The sequence below is a fragment of the Pogona vitticeps genome, chromosome 3 (genome assembly GCF_051106095.1).
Source record: "Pogona vitticeps strain Pit_001003342236 chromosome 3, PviZW2.1, whole genome shotgun sequence".
NCBI lineage: Eukaryota > Metazoa > Chordata > Lepidosauria > Squamata > Agamidae > Pogona > Pogona vitticeps.
Window position 1 is genome coordinate 232,113,089 of NC_135785.1, and position 21,113 is coordinate 232,134,201.

The 21,113-nt window shown below is 39.6% G+C and overlaps 1 protein-coding gene across 13 annotated transcripts in view; it reads right to left on the reverse strand.

Annotated features, from left to right (window-relative positions):
- Nucleotides 1-21,113, reverse strand: part of ZBTB20 (zinc finger and BTB domain containing 20) — a 675,920-nt gene that overhangs the window by 45,923 nt on the left and 608,884 nt on the right. For all 13 annotated transcript variants that reach the window (XM_072993815.2, XM_072993818.2, XM_072993813.2 and 10 more), the window contains 2 exons: nucleotides 20,097-20,284; nucleotides 688-2,283 (listed from right to left, as the gene is read on the reverse strand). In XM_072993815.2, coding sequence (XP_072849916.2) covers nucleotides 688-2,283; nucleotides 20,097-20,284 — 1,784 coding nt within the window. The remainder of the gene's footprint in view (nucleotides 1-687; nucleotides 2,284-20,096; nucleotides 20,285-21,113) is intronic.

The window sequence follows — 21,113 nt, forward strand, 5'->3', positions numbered from 1 at the left end:
CTATGTTTCTTTAACTGCAAAACTGTGCCCTACCTTGACACCAGGACCCTCACCATGTTGGTCCATGCTCTGGTAATCTCAAGAGTAGATTATGGCAATGCATTCTACGTGGGGCTGCCCCTGAGACTGATCAAACACTGTGTTTTAAATATGTATCAACACATTATTTAACTGGAATTTGGGCAGGTGGATGTAGATTATTTCTTTCCAGTGCTCAGAATGATTTTATTAGTTTCATTTATACCACACTTGCCCTGCAGTAACCCCAAGGCAGTACTCATGGCTCTTTGCTTCCTCACTTTACTCTTACAACAAAAACTAGCTGGAGAAAATTCTAGAGGGCCAGAACAGAGTTGCTGGGTTTCACTTCTTTTCAGCCAGCAGCAACATTTATTATTGAAAAGTGCAGCTGTTGATACTGCTTTTGTTGTTCCTGTTGTGGAATTAGCAAATCCTAGCTTATTAGTAAAGAAACATTCATGCAGAATTCCAGCTTAAGTCAATCACTTTCATAGTAAAAATACTTGCCCACTTTTGTTAAAAAAAAATACCCAGCTTCACTGATAACTTAATGAATTGTAAGATGTTAATACCTATTTCTGATTTCTCCAAATGGACCATGTATATATAAATGTATTTTCTACCTGGACTCAGTCTCACCCATAAGAGAATGGATTGTACACTCACCTGTATGTACAAACATGTGCTTGACATAATTCTGTTTGGCGGTGAAAGTCTTGTTGCAAAGTGTGCACTCATAAGGCTTTTTTTCACCCTGCCCACCTGCTGTGCCGTGGCCTGCAGAAGGAGCTAGAGGCTGTGGAGCTGGTAGTTGGGCAGTGAAAGTTGACAGACCTGGCTGGGACACAGTCACAAATTGTGCCTGTTGGCCTAAGGGCTGGGGCAGGCTGAAGAGGAAAGGCTTAGTGCCAGTGCCAGCAGACTGTGTAGTAAAGAGTGCGGGCAAGTATGTATTGCCAGCTGTACCAATCACTTGTGTGTTGCTGGTCAAGGTCAACGGCATCCTCAAATTGCTGGTGAGGGTTTCTGTCTGGCGTAAGTACAGCTGGGTGCTTGGCAATGCCTGCTCGACTGTTGTAGTGACAGCAGACTGCAGTGTCCCCTTTTCAGTACTGTTACTAACAGCAATCAGTGTGCTGTCCCTTTCAATGTCATTGCATCGTTCAGGTGAGGAAGAGTTGGCATCTATGTGCTGTTGCTGAATGCCTTCAGCAGAAGCATCATTTTGTTCTGCTTGGGGAGGCTCTTGTTGGCCTTCTCGGTTTAGACCTGTTATAAATTGTTGTTCAACAGAATCAGGTTCAGTGCCAATGGAGGAACTGACCCCAGAGTCAAAGCTCTCTCCCTTGGGCTCACTTTCAGTGCCTTCTGCTTGATCAGTATCTTCAGTGCATTCCTCAGACTCATTGCGCTCCAGAATCTGTACCCTCTGCTGTCCATAGTAGTCATAGTCATCTTCCACCTCTTGCTTAATATGAATATTGCCCACTAAGGTTTGGATCCGAACCGGGCGTGGCTGCTTCCGGCAGTGTGTAGTTTCTGGAGTGGTGGAAAGATACCGCTCCATCTGCTGCTGCGAGCGTTCATGGATCCTTGTGATCCAACTTGGGTCTTCCATATGATGGTCTCTGGAAAGTCCAAGAGCTGTTTCATGGTGACTGACCACAGCTCCGCTGTAGAATGAACGTTCTCCACTACCATTCTGCATAGAACAGGCATACAAAGCAGAATAGATCCTGTCTACACTGTGCTGGGAATGGCTTTGCAGATAGCCAGACTCTGTGTCACTGCTCTGCCCTGAAGTGGCTGATTCAGGAGTCCCTCGGGGTGTCTCCTGGGCAGAATCCTGCATCACTGGGTAAATGTCACCCACATTCTGTGAGACAATCCGTGTGCATTCATCAATCACAGTCTTGATCTGCAGGATGCTGGCTGCTGTAAGAATTTGTAAGGCCTCTGACTGTGAGACCCGCAGCACCCCACTATACATGAAGTCAATGAGCTTTTGTACGGATTGGACTGACACCACAGAAGGAATTTCAATGTCGCTGTAGCCCAATAGCAGCTTGTCTTGGAAGAAGGGGCTGCCAGCCGCTAACACACAACGGTGTGCGCGTAGCATGCTCCCGTGGATGCGGACCGTCACATCACAGAAGTGGCCACGGTTGCGTTGCTCGTTGAGGGTCTCGAGCACAGAATTGCTGAAGTTGTGGAGATTGATGCTGTGAATGCGCTCTGTCATCCCCTTACAACTAATGTTACCTGCAAAACAGAAAATGCAAAACAGAAAGGCAAATTAGTTTAACATCCCTTCATGTTGAGCTTCACTCCTCACAGACAGTGAACATTCAGATAAATCACAGCTCTATTCCATCCATATTGCAAAATTCTCTACTTTGGGGATACTGAAATGAAAACTTCTATGGCTCAGCTTATTTAAATATTAGAAAGCATTAAGTATTAAGATACAACCTAAGTAAGGTTTAAAGTGTTGTCAAGTTGGTGAACATTTTCAGGGTTTTCCAGGCAGTTCTCAGAGGTGGTTTTCCATTCCTCCTTCTGGGTGTGTCCTGAGACTTTGCAGCTTACTCATGGTTGCACAGGCTAGCTCTACTCACAGGAGGCACAGTGGGGAATCAAACTCCCAACCTCCGGCTCCACAGCCAGATATCTAAACCAGCACAGTGTATGTTTAAAGTGTATGTTGTGAATTTAATGAAGTGGAACTACTATCACCTCTCTTCAATCATGCCAAATATCTCCCCTTTCCAGTAAGAGAAAGTCCAGTTCTCTTTCCAGGTCTACTTAAGCATTAGTACCTTCTCTTCCGTATTTAAATAACTTCCCCCCAAACATATGCTAAGCTAAACAGCTTCCATTATTGGAACCAGTGCTCAGATAGGAATCTGCTCCAGATCTCCTCTCTGTCACTTTCCATGATTTCAGCAGCCCAATTTTTAGGACGGGGGAGGCTTTTCGTTATCAATATTGCTCTGTTGCAAACTACCCAGAGATCTTCCAGTGGACGAGAGGTTATCAAATTTAAGGCAGCAGGTCTACTTTGACTTTGTTGCTTGCACTGAGCAGGGGGTGGACTCGATGGCTTTACAGGCCCCTTCCAATTTATTTATTCTGTCATTCTATGACTACACCTGTTGACAAGAATAAAACCTGTTTCGTTTGAAATGTGGTCTTGGAGGAAAGCTTTCCAGATACCCTGAATGGCCAGAAAGAAGTGAGACCTAAATCAAATCAAGCCTGAACTATCTCTGGAAGCAAAAATGTCAAAACTGAGACTTTCACATAATGAGAAGGCAGAAGTCTCTGGAAAAAACAATAATGATGGGAAAGGTTGAAGACAGCAGAAAAAGAAGCCTAAATATGAGATGGATTTTGCGACTTACAGACATTTTGGAGGCCATCAAGTCATATTTGACTTATGGGGTCACCATATGACTTGATGGCACAACAACAATAATATTCAAAGTTCTGGCATAGGTTGTACGAGTTAGGATTACTAGCAATTGTAGTCCAGGAACATGGTCCTGATGAACAGTACACATCCTCATCCAGGCCATAGATTATATTTAATATCTCTCTAGTAAAGTAGCAGAGGAATGTTAGATATTCAAGTTTATAGCACCTGGAATATATGGCCCTGAAATAAATATATATTACATACAATTATGTACATTAGGAGTCATCAATATATTGTTTTCCTAAGATGGCAAGAAAGCTTTGGTTGGGCTGAGCTGAAATATGATGGAAGATGAAACTCAAACATCATTTCAGTCTATTCCCTCAAGCAATCTACGTTCCTAGGCAGAAAGTGAGGAAGAGGTTCAAATCAATGTTCATAAGGCACATGCACTAATCATCCTCACTCCTCCCCATGTCTCCGCTTTCAAATGCTAACACAGAAAAGTTTTCTCAAAAAAAAGAGGGGAAAGTGGAGGGAAGGAGGACTAGAAGGCACACATTTGCATAAAATATGTAACAAGCAACAGAAAATATCTAGGTAAATTCTCTATAGGCAATACACCTAACAAACCCAGTCTCAGGAGCAAACAGGTTACAAAATTAAAATCTAACTCTACAATTAAAATTTTCTTTATCGATGACACAAGCCAGAATGAGGCAAATTTTATTCATTAGTTTTGTATAGTGACAATCATTTCCAGCTGCATTGTCAGCTGATAAAATCTACTGAGTTACAGACACAGTTTCATTTCCCATCCTTCTGTAGCATGTAAGAAACAAGGATCCCAATACATAGATATTAGATCTCATGGGGTCCTTTGAGAAAGTTTAAGATTTCAAAATTGGCAGAGAAGTTATGTGGTAAAACTGAATGTGAGAAACAGACTTTAATAGCTCAGATTAGTGGCAAGAAAGACTGCGAGAACGGCTTTACTTTTGATATGTGCTAAAGTGCATCACAAATTACTTAATCTGAACATCAGAAGATGGGCCAAACTAAAAAGTACATTTACAAAACAAGACTAGAGGAAATAAAAAGCATCTCTGGTTAACAAGAAAATTAATAAACAATATTTACATCCAAATAACTAGTGCTTCCACACAAATGGCTTCTAACATTGGCAATCAAAAAGGCTTTGTACAGCCTTTCCATCTTTCCTTGCAAAATGTTCTTTTCTGTGGGGCAGGGGGAAAAAAAAGAAATAGCGGAAGAACATTACATGATTTATTACAAGGAGAAGATTATGGAACACCCCACAAAAGTCCATAAATAAGGCAGGAGATCTTGTGATAAAAGCCTACTCTGTATGATCTGTATGACAAATAAAAGGGAAAACCATGTTCTAATTGCTAAGTGTTATTTTAAATTCACCCACTCACCTAATTGTCAGTGCATAGAAATTCTAGAACAAAGGGTGGGAAATATTCTGTCTCATTTTGTTCCCAGACCCGCTGTTCTCTCCAAAGTTAATACAGTGGGAAATGTTTCTTTGGAATTGAAGCTGCCTTTGTGAAGCAACCTGCATTTGCCCAATGAATATCAACGTAGAACTCCTGCATGAGAAACTGCTGCCAGAGAGCCTGTTCATTTTTCTGAAAGCAGGTTGATTCAGAAATTGTACATAAATGAAAGCGTGTGAAAATGCAAGCCTATTCTTACTCAGGCAGGCAGTGAATGGATATATAGCCTGGGGAGGGAGGGTGGACCTAACGCAGATAGTGCCTAAGTGCCATTCTTTCAGAATACTGGTATGGCAAGGGTTTTGTACTGTGTTAGGGTCTGGAGAGTGTTTTTGTTATACTTTAAAAGCTTACTGTAGACAGGAATATGGATGTACTATTCTGTGTTGGAAAGAAACATCAAAATGTGTCAGCTCCTTTATGTTACACAACCATTCTAAAAAAAGATGCAGGTACTGAATTCTGAATGGTGGTGAATTTAATTGTAGTGTTTGAGTGTGCATGAGATGTTACTCAGCACTACACAGAGCCTCATAATTTGATTTACAAGCATGACTAAGGCTGTAGATTCAGAAGCTTGTTCAGATAAAATACTAGATTTTAGTTAATTGGACAAGAGCTACTGACTTGAACTTAACTGATTTCCATAATAGGCTGTCCTCAAGATTTTTTAAAAAAGTATACAGACCATGCTAGCCCAAAAAGTACAATCATCACATAATTCTGCTTTATGTTGATGGTATGGTGGGGAGTAGTATGGTCAATCATAGGTATTAGTTCATTTTAAGAACTTTTCATGAGCCAAATGTATGGTTCTGCCACCTAGATGGGGTGAAATATCTGCTATACAATATGAGCCAATGACATTATGGATCCAGGATATCATTAACACAATAGTAATTTTCAGTGCTTCTATACTAGCAAGATGCATATGTCACTGTGGCTAGCTCAGACAACTCGGGGAATAGCACGTGTGTTTTCTACAGGAGATATCTGATCAATGACACATTCCTTAGTTGCATCCTGTTTGGACTACTGTAACATGTTCAACATGGAGATTCTTTCGAAAAATCTTTTGGAATTTTAGCAGATCCAGAATGTTATAGCCAGACTGCTAATAATAATTGGCGACAATATGCATATGGCTTCCTTTGGCAACAGCTTTGATGTCTACTAGTTTATTGGCTCCCTGTTACAATAGCTTCATTGGCCACCAGTATATCTTCAAACATAATTCAAAGTGATAGCTGTGACCCATAAAGTCTAATATGACCTGAGAGCAGACTGTTTGAAAGGCTCCATTCTCTCTAAGTGTTTATATTTTTGGGGTGGGGAAGGGGGCTTTTCTGAGACAAGAGAGGTGGCCACTCAGCTTTTGGAGCTCCATGCCCATAGGAGACTGCAAAAGGTCACTATATGTCACTTGGTGGCACAATATAGTTGTTGTAATGAGAATATGCAAGAATACTTCAAATTAAAGCTTCTAGCTGCATATAATTTTTCCTATATATTTATTAACTCAATTTTCAATTCATTATTCTGCTGTGCTGGCTATGTGGAAATGTAGCTCCAACAATGTAAACTGAGTTAAAATACACTATTTTTCTATGCTAAATACAATTCTCTAAACAGGGGCGATCACCATCATGCAGTGGGCAGCAACACTTTGCTTTCTACCTCAGACAGCAAAGGAGATTATCCAATCCTGCTTATCCTCATTGAAACACTGATTTAGCAGTCATGAACATATTCATTGAAAATAAATATAGAATCACAGTTTGTGTTTCTACTAGGATTTGACATTTTGAGACTGAAGGCTAGGTTGATGTTTTGTTACACAGAATCATAGAATAATGGAGTTGGAAGGGGCCTACAAGGCCATTGAGTCCAACCCCTGATCAATGCTGGAATCCAAATCAAAGTAGATCTGACTGATGGTTGTTTAATTTTCTCTTGAATGCCTCCAGCATTCAAGTGCAACATCACACTGTTGGCTCATATTCAACTTATGATCTACAACAATTCCAAGATCCTTGTAGTATTATTGAGCCCAGTATATACCTTATAACTGTGTCCCACCACCACCACCGGATGTAAAACTTTGCATTTATGCTTGGTAAATGTCATTATGTTATTTTCTACACAGTGCTCAAGCCTATCAGGATTTCTTTGAATGGTTTCTTTCCAAGGTATTAGCTATTCCACACAATTTTGTGTCATTCACAAATTCAATAAGCACTGCCCACACCTCCTCATCCAAGTCATTCATTAATAAAATGAAGAGTACTGGGCCCATAAATGAACCTTGTGGCACCCCATTTGTTACCTCCTCCTCAATTTAAGAAGGAACCATTGATAAGCACTCTGATTGGACCCCTCTCATAGTTGTTCCACCCAGCTCATAGTTTGCTAGTTTGCTAATCAGAATACCACAGGGCACTTTGTTAAAAGTTTTGCTGAAGTTCACAGCATTCCTAGTCTACCAGGGAGGTAATCTGATTTAAAAATGGGATAAATTTGATCTGGCAGAATTTGTTCTTGGAAAATCCATGTTGGCTTCTAGTTCTCACTGTGTTGTTTTCAACATGCTTACAGACTGACTGTTTCATATTCTCCTCCAGAATTTCCCCCAAGATTGATGTTAGGCTGACTGGTCTGCTGTTCCTAGGTTCCTCCTGTTCGCCCATTTTGAAGACAGTGACAACATTAGTCTTCCTCCAATCATCCAGCACTTCACCCATCCTCCATGATTTCAAGAGTTCTTCGGCCAATTCCTTCAATACTCTTAGATGCAGTTCATCAAGCCCTGGAGATCTGAACTCATTCAAAGTAATAAGGAACCTGGCAACTGCAGACCATTCAATTCCTTGGAAAATTCTGAAGCAGATTAAAAAATAGTCTGTAAGCTCCTTGACACAATTTCATTTTATTGATCAGCATATTATGTGCATATGAATCTACACAGCACTGGTAACTATGAAAAATAATACAAGACAGAGTACTGAACCTTTTGGCTTAGTGTAAGACAAATTCTAACTTTCAATCCATTTCTCCCAGTAAACAAACTTTCCCTGCCATTCTTGGGCATGCTGCCTTGGTACATGTTCATGGACACATGAAGAATCGCGATAGAGGCACTTTGTTTATCAGGAAAGAATTGACCAAAAGTTAAGTTTTGGCTCATGGTAAGCAACAGGATTTAAGGCATAGACAAGGAAGTCAGATAGAACCCACTGCTTATTCTTAGAGCCATTCCTACCATTAGTGAGGGGGTCAGGTGGTAAAATGAGAGGTGGCAAAGAAGTCATCTCACTGTGTACTTGCACTGTGTTACTTAGGAAGGCTACCACACTGCTTCAGAGCAGGTGCTTTCCTGATGCCAGGCTCTGTGCAAGAACCATGCAAGAGCCTCATGGCGCAGTGATTAAACTACTGTACTGCAGCCAGAACTATGCTCATGATTGGGGGTTGAATCCCAGGTAGCTGGCTCAAGGTTGATTCATCCTTCTATCCTTCCAAGGTTGGTAAAATGAGTACCCAGCTTTCTTGGGGGGGGATGCGCAGGCTGCATAATTAACTTGTAAACTGCACAGAGAGTGCTTGAAGCGCTATGGGGTGGTATATAAGCAGCACACTTTGCTTTTTTTTTAATGGCACAGCTAGTTTTTCTAACTATTCATCCAACCTTCATCCTTAGAGCCGGACACTGAGGTAGCAATTACAGTACCTAAACAGAGGACCTTCTGACATCTGCACTACCTTTTCCTCTTGCTTGGGTGAGTCTGAATACTGGCTTGTTCAAAACAGTTCACTGAGGGGGGCAGTTGCTACCTTTGTCCTCTACTGAGATCCCTCTTCTGGGGATTACCGCCTCACAGGGGGACTACCACCATGTCCTGGCTGAAATTTTGTTACACTTTTATGCAAATAGTGTACTTTTTTGAAACAGATTTCTCTAAGTTAAGAAACCTCGGTGGTCATTATCTGTTGCATATTAAGTTACAGGATGCAGGTGTGACTACAAGTATTTCTTAACATATATTAATTTTAATCTAAAAGTTACAGTATGTAACTGAGCAACAGGATTTGAGCCTCTGATTTGCACAGAATGAAATCTGTTATAATCTTGTTGAGCTTGATTTTCATGAATATACATACTTTTATTACAGTTCTTCTACAGCTTTTTTTTTTTAAATGACATTCTTTCAGGGAAAGCTGGCTAGGAAGCACCCTTTGTTTTTTGCTTAGACATTTACTGATTTTCTACATAACCAATTATTTGATCACAAAATAAATAATTATTTCTGTGATATCTTTAAACACCATAAAACTCTGTTCAATTGCAAACCCACTGCTAACCAATTTCACTAGTTTTTGAAATGTAATTTCACTTTGGCCATGTCAGTACATCCCAATGATTGACCCTGTGCCTTGTAACTTTAGTATCAAAGTTCCCTGGATATGCCATGTAAAAAACAATAAATGTTTCCATTATCAATGTAAGACAATTGTAGTAGTAGTTTCTAATTTGTAATTGATTTTCAGAGGGTAATTATATTCTGTTTAGCAATGTATAAGATAAGAAGAATACATGAGGGTTGTAACCTTTTCACTTTTTATATTTAGCTGTTTCTGTGTACTTTTGCATAAATTAGATGTATAATCATGCTGTCCAGAATGATTAAAGTCAAGATAATGTACAAAATCACATAAATATATTAATATAAAACCATGAAATCATGTTTTTTACACAAATGAGAAGCAACCCTATAGGATAAATGGCTTTTAATAGTGTGGGTACACTGGCATTGAACTCACTACCTTACTACATTCAATTTTTCCATTAGTATTTTAACACCTCTTCTGCATAAAAAGTTGGCATTCTTGTTTCAGAAAGGTGATATAGAGCGACAGTGGTTCTGGGGTTTCTATGCTGATATTTTACTATGCTCAAAACAATGGATTTCTTGTCAAGAACAGTTGAAAGGCGCACCTTTCAGTTTGGTACATCTAGGGTTATGTTGTACTTGTCAATAACAACATCTCATTTCTGCCAACAGGTTTAAAATACATTGGCCAAAATCCTAATGCATTCTGATATGACTTGATATGATTGGTCAGTTTTTAAATATCACCCTTAAACGGTTTATTATAATAGGGGGGGCACTGCTTTCTACTATACATTGTTCTAATTGTTTTTGAGTTCACACTTTAATTTGTTTAAATTATAGGACATTTCATTTTTTGAAAATGTAAAGAGAAACAAGTAACAATAATTTTCTATACATGGATGTATGGGTTTTGATAGGAATTATCAAGAACAATTTCTTCAAGTAGGACATGAGCAGAGCAGCTTCCTAGGAGTTGAGATGAAATTCATGTGAGACTGCTAGGATGAACCTTTGGGACAATATTATGGGGACAATGAACATAACCAGTATATCATACATAACTGAAGTTGCACAAAGGGGAAATATGACTGTGGTCTTTAGATGCATCATCCACAAGAAATCCTAAATTATGTTAACTCAAGGTGCATTATATTTCATGGCTGTTGTTGAAGCTGTCATATGCTTTTACACATCAGCTCATTATTACACTTCAAAGTGTAAGTTGGACTGGTGAGAGATGTGAAATATGAAGACAAGCAAGGCTTTAGGAAGTGAAATGGGTGTTATCGTACTAATGTTTTAGTCACAGGTTTAAACATGTTTGTCACTTAATCTCTTTGAGCTCTTAACTGTTGGTAACCTGTTGAAGTACAGCTAGGCTAAAACTCAATATCTATAAAGAGTACAAGAATTTTTATATGATAAAAATATTCACGTGAGGTAGCATTAAAATATATGGGAATGCTTATTAAAATGCTAGAGATCAGCTGTAAGATTAATATAAAACATAGAAGGTTAACTGTCTTGTTTTTGAAAAAGATTTTAATTAGATGGGATTCATATAAAAACATATTTGTTCTTACTGCTCTGTAGTTAAAGTCCACATAAATTTCTTGCATACAAGATGATTATCCAAAGATTAAATTATTAATCTATGGTAAAAGAAAGTTTTTCACATAATATCCTTATAAATAACACCTGTACTAAACTAACACGCTATTTTATGTGCTTAGTTTATTTATGAATTGTAACAGTATTGTGTTCACTAATGAAAAGAATATTAAAACACTTTCTAAAAAGGTCTTTTTGTCTATGCTTAAATTGGCCACATGATGGCATCTGTTCTAAAAAAATAAGAAGAGACATTTATATAGTTCAGTTCAGCGTTACTAACTAGGTTGAATTCTAAACATTTCAAGCCAGAAACAGATGTTAGATATAGCCCATAATCACAGCTGAAAGAACATTAGTCATGTGGAGAGGCAAGTTAGGCATGGTTTTTTTTTTCTGATATGTGAAATAATACTTCAAAGGAATCCATTGTTTAAATCCTGAAGACTAACCACCAAAAAGAACAAGCTAACCTACATATTTCTGAAGATGAGAGTATCTAGTGCTGTAACACTCAGATGCTTACATTCATTAAGAATTCCCCCATTCTAATCACAGGCTATTGCTAATACTTGTTTCTGAGCTGAATCTGAAAAAAAAAAGGGAACTATTTACCAATTTCTTCTGGCTGCTTTTAACAACTATCTGATAGGCGGGAATTAAGCAGACAAAGCTTTGTCTATCGAGGTATCTTCATGCAAGGAGAAATCTATATTTGTAACTGCTATAATCTATAATTTCCATTATTATGTGACCAACAAAGAAATCATTACCTTATCGAATTGGCAACACTGCAGACCTTATTTTGGCTATAGGTGGGAGGGGAGTGTTCGTGAACTGGAAATCTCACATGCAAATCTAACACATAGAATTGTGGGAGGAAGGAGTCATTCACCAAAGCAACTTGTATGTTTGTTTTGTTTACATCACTAACCAGTTGGATGGGTTTAAACTTCCCTTGGCTAGAAGAAACCTATTCTCCCTCTTGTTACATAATGGCCTACTGTGCTTGTCTCCTTGCCACCTTAGTCTTCTTCCAAGATGCTCCTAGGGAAAGATGTGGATTAACACCTCTCTTCAACATGGAGATTTCCCAGCTATGTGGAGCTGGAAATCCATCCTACCTCTACTCAGAATCTTGCTCTTTTTCCTAGAAGCACAGTGGGCAATTGAACTTCAAACTTCTGGATCTGCAGCCAGGAACTCAACTCACAGAACTATCCAGCCAGCTATAAATGTTACTATAAAGTATTTTTATTTAGTTGATTACAATATATTTACTGAAGCTTAGGAAAGTTCATTATAGAAAACAGAAACAGTAGTTCAAATAATTATTTATTATATGTATACACTGGCTGATATCCTGTTGCTTAGTGTAGTAAATCACAACTAGAGTAGTCCATTGAATCAATGGAACTTAGATTCACCAAATCTCCACTGATCCAAGGGCCCTAGTCTAGTTGCTATTAGAGATGGAGTTATTCGTATACAAATAGAAATACCCCCACACAGCTGGAGTTAATGAGGGTCTGGCCCCTGGGGCTGGACCATCAATTTATGTTTCTGCCACTTGCCCCGCTCTTCCTTCCAGTTGCTCCAGAGCGCCTGGTTGGCTAGTCACTTATCAGCCTTGTAGGGAGACTCATCTTCTCTCCTTCTGCCAGGAGTGGCTAGCCGACTGGGTGCTCCGGAGAAACTAGAAAGAAGAGTGGGGCTGGGGACGCACGAGTGGACGACCTGGCTCCAGGGGGCCAGAGCCTCATTAACTCCAGCTGTGACGGGGTCGTTCGTTTAGTCGTGTCCGACTCTTCGTGATCCCATGGACCAGAGCACGCCAGGCCCTCCTATCTTCCACTGCTTCCCAGAGTTGGGTCAAATTCATGTTGGTTGCTTCACAGACACTGTCCAGCCATCTCATCCTCTGTTGTCCCCTTCTCCTCTTGCCGTCACACTTTCCTAACATCAAGGTCTTTTCCAAGGAGTCTTCTCTTCTCATGAGATGGCCAAAGTACTGGAGCCTCACCTTCAGGATCTGTCCTTCCAGTGAGCACTCAGGGTTGATTTCCTTTAGAATTGATAGGTTTGTTCTCCTTGCAGTCCAGGGGACTCTCAAGAGCCTCCTCCAGCACCACAATTCAAAGGCATCAATTCTTCGGCGGTCTGCTTTCTTTATGGTCCAGCTCTCACTTCCATACATCACGACAGGAAAAACCATAGCTTTGGCTATTCTGACTTTTGTTGGCAAGGTGATGTCCCTGCTTTTTAAGATGCTGTCAAGGTTTGCCATCGCTTTCCTCCCAAGAAGCAGGTGTCTTTTAATTTCATGGCTGCTGTCTCCATCTGCAGTGATCATGGAGCCCAAGAAAGTAAAATCTGTCACTGCCTCCATATCTTCCCCTTCAATTTCCCAGGGACCAGTGGCCATGATCTTAATTTTTTTGATGTTGAGTTTCAGGCCGTTTTTTGCACTCTCCTCTTTCAGTCTCATTGCAAGGGTGAAAGAGGAGAGTGCAAAAAACGGCCTGAAACTCAACATCAAAAAAACACACACAGGGTATTTGTATACAAATACGAATATCCCCATCTCTAGATGCAATTCATTACATGAAGCAAGAGGATTTCAGCCATAGATTAAAAATGGCTGTGGGATCCACTAACTTTTAACTACAACAGCAGACAAGAGCACAATCAAAGCAAGTATCTGTATATGGTGGATTGACAGTCCTCTCAGTACTATAGAGACATGAGAAATGCTGTACACATTGTCACTGAGGACGTGCTTGAACATTTAATGAAAATAAATACTGCAGAAATGCAAAGTGGAAATACATGTCCTCAGTATTAACTTTTATCCAAAAATATTACCAGTTATACAGTCTGAATTAAGAGGATGTAAAGGATTCTATTTTATTTTCTATACTGCAGAGCTTTTGGTAGTTTGCTGCAGTTAGGTACAATTCTATGGTGTGTAGTGATCTGAATCTTCTCAACACTATAGTGACATGGGTAGACTTCCCAAAGAAATGCCTTCAGGGCCTAACATAGGCTTGCTTCAGGAGTTTCTGGGGAGCAACATAGAGGGAGTTACTGATTTCATGTCCTGCCATGGGATTTCCCACTAAGACCTGATTGGGCATTGTAGAAACCAGGATGTTTTGCTAAAAGTATCTTTAGAACAGCATCCTGTTTCTCATCCACATAAGTATATCAGGTTCATATTAAGCTACTCCTTAGATGCTTAGGCTACTCCTAAGATGCTTTCATGACATTACATTGCCATTTCATGTGAACTTGCCCATAATTTAGTTGTGGCAGGTAAGGAGTCTGTATAATTATAATTTTAAATGCAATTAGATAAAGTTGGCAATGTTTTCAAAATGATCTGTTCTTAAATGCGTATTATAATTACCAGTTTTCCAATTAACTAATAATATTCTTTTCCACATGGAACTTTTGTATGTAGGGGGATCTAGACTTACTTCTCCATGAGTCATTTGACCAAATATTTTTGGGCAAAGTAAATATTCCTAAAAGTCATGTTGTAAATATTCCTATAAGGTTGAGCATGGTCACTGGTCTATGAAAAACTGGGAATCTTAAGGGTGTCAGTTGGGGAAGAAATGGGAGGAGGGAGGACACTGGATATTATTGAATACTGTTGGCATTTTAGCACTATATGAAAAAGAGGACAGAATAGCCTGCTCAAGACCATGACACCTTATGGTGTTCTAGAGGGAGAGAGGTTATTATCAAGAAAGTTGTATTATCACCATGGGTCTTGTATAAATTTTCTACTCTTCTGGAAATTTGTGGTACAGAAGATGTTTAGACCACAACTGTTTGATCAACTGAAGTAGAAATGGAATAAACCCCATACAGAGTGTGGGAGGTTTGATCTTCATTAATATCTTCATAAACCTTGTCAGATTCAGACTGTACCGGCTGTTCTACATCCAGATCCTTGCTTTAGCAATGCGTAGTACCAATTGAGAGTAACATGCAAAGTCCTCTGACGGAGATGGAAGGTTAATATCCGTGACATCTAAATCAAGCACTGGCAGATTTAGTGGTGACTCCGGAGGTACAAGTGAATCAGAAGTGTCAGAATCGGATGTTGCTGACAAGGAAGGTTGATTTGGAGAGGACAGATCATCCATTGTATTGACTGGTGTAGTCTTCAGTTTAACTGAATCTCGTGTCAGAAGTAGGTTGTGAGAGGTAGGCTGACGTGTTTGGCTCACTTGGAATGATGAGTTTGACTAACCTCATGAGGTGTAGGCGAAGGGCCAGTATAGTGGTGACCTCCACTGATAAAGCGTGGGCCTGTGAGAGTGTGGTGGGTAAACACATGGTACCAAAACCTTAGATGATGGTCTGGAACATTTCGGTATCAGTGGCTGATGCGGAGGATGTGGAGAGATATGTTTCCTTTTACAGGAAGACTTTTGATGCTTCGGTATTGGAAACAATACCATAGAGTCATCTGCAGAGGAGGACTGGTTATATTGCTGTGAGCGGTATTGAACAGGAGATTCACAATCTGAGTCGGAATAGTAGTAGGAGTACCAAGGGCACTTAAGTTCCATGTATATGGGCGCCAGTAATGGTATCGACAATGTTCATATAGTTGTGGTGGCATTTCATAATAAGTGGGTGGCTCATATATTTATTATATTTTTATTTATTTTATTTGTTCGATTTCTATCCCGCCCATCTGGTATATTCTACCACTCTGGGCAGCTTACAGAATATCAAAAACAATTTAAAAAATAAAAACATTAGCATACAACAATAACAAATAGTGCAGGAATAAATAAATAATAAATAGCAAAGTAAAGAAATCAGTAGTTGACAGGAGGGAAGGCCTGGATGTATATCCATGTTTTCAGTTGGCATTTGAAAGTACCCAGTGTTGGGGCCTCGCGAATTTCCGGAGGAAGGTTATTCCAAAGATATATATAGAGTAACCCTCTTGGGATGATGGTACCACGTGAATGAGTCATGTGATGCAAGTAACCCGGTCAACCTCTGTGGATGTGGAGCATCGACATCAGAAGGATGTATGATGTGTCTTTTGAGACGGCTTAAGTGGAGGTTGTGAATCAGCCAAGATAGACACTGAATCTGACTGACACATGGAGACGGAGCAACCCGAGGGGCTCAGATCATCATAACTGTAACCTCAGCCAAGGTATTAGCCCACAATGGGGACTGTGCCAATAAAAGTGATGGTGGTTAGCCCGAGAGTGGAGACAGATAATCGCCGTCATCGACGATAAAGCCCAGGCAGATAGTCCGCTGCTCCTGAAGCAGGATTGAGGAGACCACCTTATCCTTTTGGTGTTCAGAGGACTAGGAATCAGAGGATGACTTTTTAGATTTTTTAGGTTTGGACTGTTGCTCTTGTACTGAAGGGGACTTTGGTATCGGCATGGATTTTGTTGTCGATCTTCCAGCCTTTGACTTGGGACTCGTCTTAGCCTTATGTTACATACAGCTATGACCTCACCTGTCCGTCACTGCTAAAGCTGTGTCATCTACCAATGGTGTGACGGAGGGTGGGACATAAGGGGTGGAGCTGTTGTATAAATGGGAGTGAATGTGTGTGGGAGACAGGGACTGATAGGGCTTTGACAGAGCTTGGATAGGGTTTAGAGAGGAGTTAGGAGATCTGTGATATATTGTGAGAGTCTGTGTATGCTAGTGCCTTTAGTATAGTGATTGAATTATTATTTAATTATAAGTGATTTACCATTCCTTTTATTTGTACCCAATAAACCTGAGTTTTTTTATTTTGAATCATATTTTGGCCTGAAGCTACTTATTTGAGGGAATGGTTGGTGGCAGTGGAAAAGAAGAGTGATTTAGAGTGACGTAGCGACCCCCCTTTGTGAGGCAGAGGGAGGCCGTTACACTTAGATTTTGATTTTGCTGAAGAATCAACAGAAGCTTCCGGGGAGGCCAAACAAGCTTATGAAGGTTGTGCAGGTTCTATAATTGGTATGGGGTGAAGAGAAAGTTCCCACAAATAAGAGTGTAGATGTTGCTGTCTCAGTTTAAAAGCCTGCTTTGTTAATTTCTTGCAAAAAGGGCAAGAAGCTGGCTGGTGGGTTTCGCCCAGGCAGAAAAGGTAGGAGTTATGTCCGTTGGTCAAAGCAATTTTATTGGGGCACGAAGTGCCCGTTTAAACGGCCCAGAGGAGGCCATAAACTAAACAAAAATGGAAAAGAGATGGAAAAATGAGGGATAGGGGAAGACGGGGTGGTAAAAGGAAGGAATAACAAGAAAGTCTCTCACTAAAGTTCCTTCTATATGCAGAGTAGAAAGGTGAACAGAGCTCATCTCAGAGAAGAAACTTCAGCGGTGGCAAAAAGGAACCGAGGTACTTGCCAGGATGGGTGGACCATGTGTATTGGGGGGCAGTCCTGGTGAAAGAATGTTTAAGCTCTAGAAGATTCCGGAAACCTCTGTGCAAGCGCAGATGAACCCATTAGTGTGCATTCACAGAGACCACGAACAAGAAACATTAAACACAACTGTAGCTGAGCTTTGCTTTAATTGTGCCACTTGGAGAGATTTGTGTGTGTGTGTTGATTTCTAAAATAATACATGCGAAAAGAATAAATGTTATTGGATGTGATTTCAATAGCAGTAACACACTCACATAGCTACTTCCAACATTTACCCTTTTGCAAGTATTTCTGAAGTTAAAAATGAAAGCAACACTCATAATTTACTGCAATGACCTTTTTTTTTTTTGGTCTCCATGAAGTCTTCAAACATCTTTTTTTTCCCTTGTAAATTTTCATTTGAAAACCATTTAAGAAAAAAGAAGCTGTGATTAGGGATAGGACTTTCAAGTTAGGATAAATGAAAACAAATACAGAAGAGGCATTCTCATTCATTTTAGTCTTCTGTCAACTTTCTAGAAGACAGCTTCTTAAAAACAAATGATCTATTGTAACAAATAAGACACAGATCATTTATTACCTTCAGTCCACCTTATGTATGCAAAATCATCTGATTTTCTATTCTGACTGATAGTATTGTGAGTCTTGCAAAGAGGGCTGTGAAACCAATCACAGTGTTCTGTTGGGGAGGGATAATGTCACTCTTTAAAAGGTCCTGCAAAACAGAAATTTGTGCAGTTCACTACTGGTGGTTCCTTGTGTGATTTTGCTGTTAACTGAGCACCTTGGCTTCCTTTGGCTTGTCCTGCATCCATTTTGGATTTATTGTTGCATGACTAGATTGCTGCTTCCGCTCCTCCATTTTTGGATTATAATTACTTTTTAAACATTCCTTCCTTTTTCACCTTGCTCATCATTGCCTGCTGTGCCCTGTCTTCAATTCAGAATTGAGTTTATACATTTACTTATTTATTTGATTCTTTCACTTTTGGCCCATTTTATTTTTAATGCAGAACTTTCTCCTATTCCATTTTCACCTTGGTGGACTGCTTGATTGCCCGCTGGCCTACCCTGGATTTCTTGCTGCTAAACAGAGGCATCTTTTTCGTTATTATCATCATTCATCAAAGTTGTGCAAGACAGAAAAATCTACCAGCTTTAGAGGATCCACTCCTACAGATTTTCAACCTGGCTGTTACACTGAGATTATTGCTGGCCCTATTTGAAAGACTCTACACAAAAACACACCAAGCTTTCATCATGGCAATCATGATGAAACAAAACAAATGGAACATGGTAGTTGGGGAGTTTCCCCCAAAATAAGACATAACCTGAAAATAAGCCCTAGTAGGATTTTTCAGAATGCTCATAATATAAGCCCTACCCAAAAAATAATTCCCAGTTAAGTGAAACCCCACCCCCACCATTGTGCAGTGTTGTGCAGAAACCAGAAGATGACATGACTGTATTTGCATAAATGTAGATTGTTGTACATTAAAATAAAATAAAACATCCCCTGAAAATAAGCATTTTTGGAGGAAAAATTAATATAAGACCCTGTCTTATTTTTGGGGAAACACGGTAAACAGCCTAATTAGGTAGCAGGTGAGGATGAAGCTTTTGAAAAACAAATTGGTAGGATTTTAAAGAGACAAGATGTAGTAGTAATGGGAGATTTCAATTATCTTGATATCTGTTGGGAGGCAAATTCTGCCAAATATGGTCCTTCCAGGAAATTCCTGTGTTGCTGATAATTTTCTTCTAGAAAAAGAGGAGGAAGAAAACTACAGTATAGGATTAGTTCTCCCTGACTTGATTCTAACTACAGTGGTGCCTCGCATAGCGATCGCTCCGTATAGCAATGAAATCGCTTTGCGATGGAGTTTTTGCGATCACAAAAGCGATTGCAAAACGATGGTCCCTATGGGGTGTTTTCACTTTGCGATGATCGCAGGGAAGCGATCATCGCAAAGCCCCCATTTTTGCACAGCTGATTGGCGGTTTCAAAATGGCCACCGGGTAAACAAAATGGCCGCCTGCTGTTTTCCGGCACGGATTCCTCGCTTTAGAGGCACCGAAAATGGCGGCGCTATGGAGGATCTTCGCTTAAAGGTGAGTTTTAAGCCCATAGGAATGCATTAATCACGTTTTAATGCGTCTCTATGGGCTTTTTTATTTCACTTAGTGATGTTATCGCTTAGCAGCGATTTTTCAGCACGAATTAACTTCGCTAAGTGAGGCACCACTGTAACAGAGATGATTTGGTGGAAGAAGCAGCAGTAAGGAGAACTCTGTGGAAAAGTGACCATGTTCTACTTGAGTTCTTGATTTCAAAGGAAACAAAAGCAGAGTACAGCTGCATATGTATACTGGATTTTATGAAAGCCAATTTTTAAAAAAACTTAGAACAGTGATTAGTAAGGCCCGTGGCATGAGATCGGAACAGGAAAAGGAGTCCAAGATCGGCGGGCATTTCCTAAAAAGTAAATTCTAAAGGCAGAATTACAAACAATGCTTATTAAAATATTTCTTCCTCTTTTACCTCCTTGCATGTTCACATTTTTGGTACTGTGCCCACCCAGGGAATTTTAGCTTATCCAGTAATTAGATAAAATAAATAGAAATTTCTGTTTTGACAGCCTGGATTGGTTAATGGTAAATTCAGAAGAACATGTTTCAACACATAATGGCAGATTCCCCACAACTGTGCTACTGTACTCACTATCAGGTGACCCTGTGTGTGTGTGCAGGTTTGTTGGTGAAAGTGATGAATGGATGAGAGCTGGGCTCAGAGATGGGACAGTTTCAGAATTCAGGCAATGAAGGCCCGTCTTGGTGCTGTATGCACCCGTCTGCGTAATCTCATTCTCCTCAGACTCCTCCTGTTTTTCCGCTGTCTTGGGTTTCTTCCTGAAAACAAAGAAAGAGACCTGTGAAGGAACTGCTTACAGTTGCAGGAATGAGGGTTTTTTTTTACAATATGCTAAAATATTTTCAATTAAAAGGGAAAAATCATATTCTGCATACTTTTTAGTTAGAACCATGTAATTTCTTGTGTTCATATAGATACAATGATGTGGATATAAAACATAAAACTTGCTATACTATTTCTGATGAGTCCACAAAAGGAACAACCTGCTGCACTGTGTTAAGGCAGTTAAATATAGTATGACAGATAATTACAAAATATTGCAATTATTACTTGAAAAACAAAAAGATTCATAAAAGCTTTTATTAAAAGTGAAGAGAACAAAATTGGCATATTTTAATACAGATAGCAACCATGTTTTACACATGATTTTGTTGATTTATTTATTTAGGCCATTTGTGAGAAATAGTGCCAAGGCCACCAAGGAACATAATGATATCTAAATCATATCTTCACAGTCCACTTCTAACCCTCAGTCTACTGTACACCTCTGGTTTTCAATTTCAATCTATCTAAAATAGTGGCTGCCTATGCTGTTTTCATGTTAAATATGTAGAATTTCCAAATGCTAGTCATGCTAACAATGAACAATTAGAGCAACTAAAATTATTGGGCAAAACCACTGAAAGGTAATTGTAGTTGCTTTTTACTCACATAAATACTGACATATAATAGAAATATAATTCCCAATAAGCTAGGACAAAGGTGCAAAATCCTCCTAATCTGTTTCAAAATTTGACAGTTACTTATTGCTTCAGAGATGCACATGTGATACAACAAGCTGTCTTTTATTAAAGTCATTGGTTTATC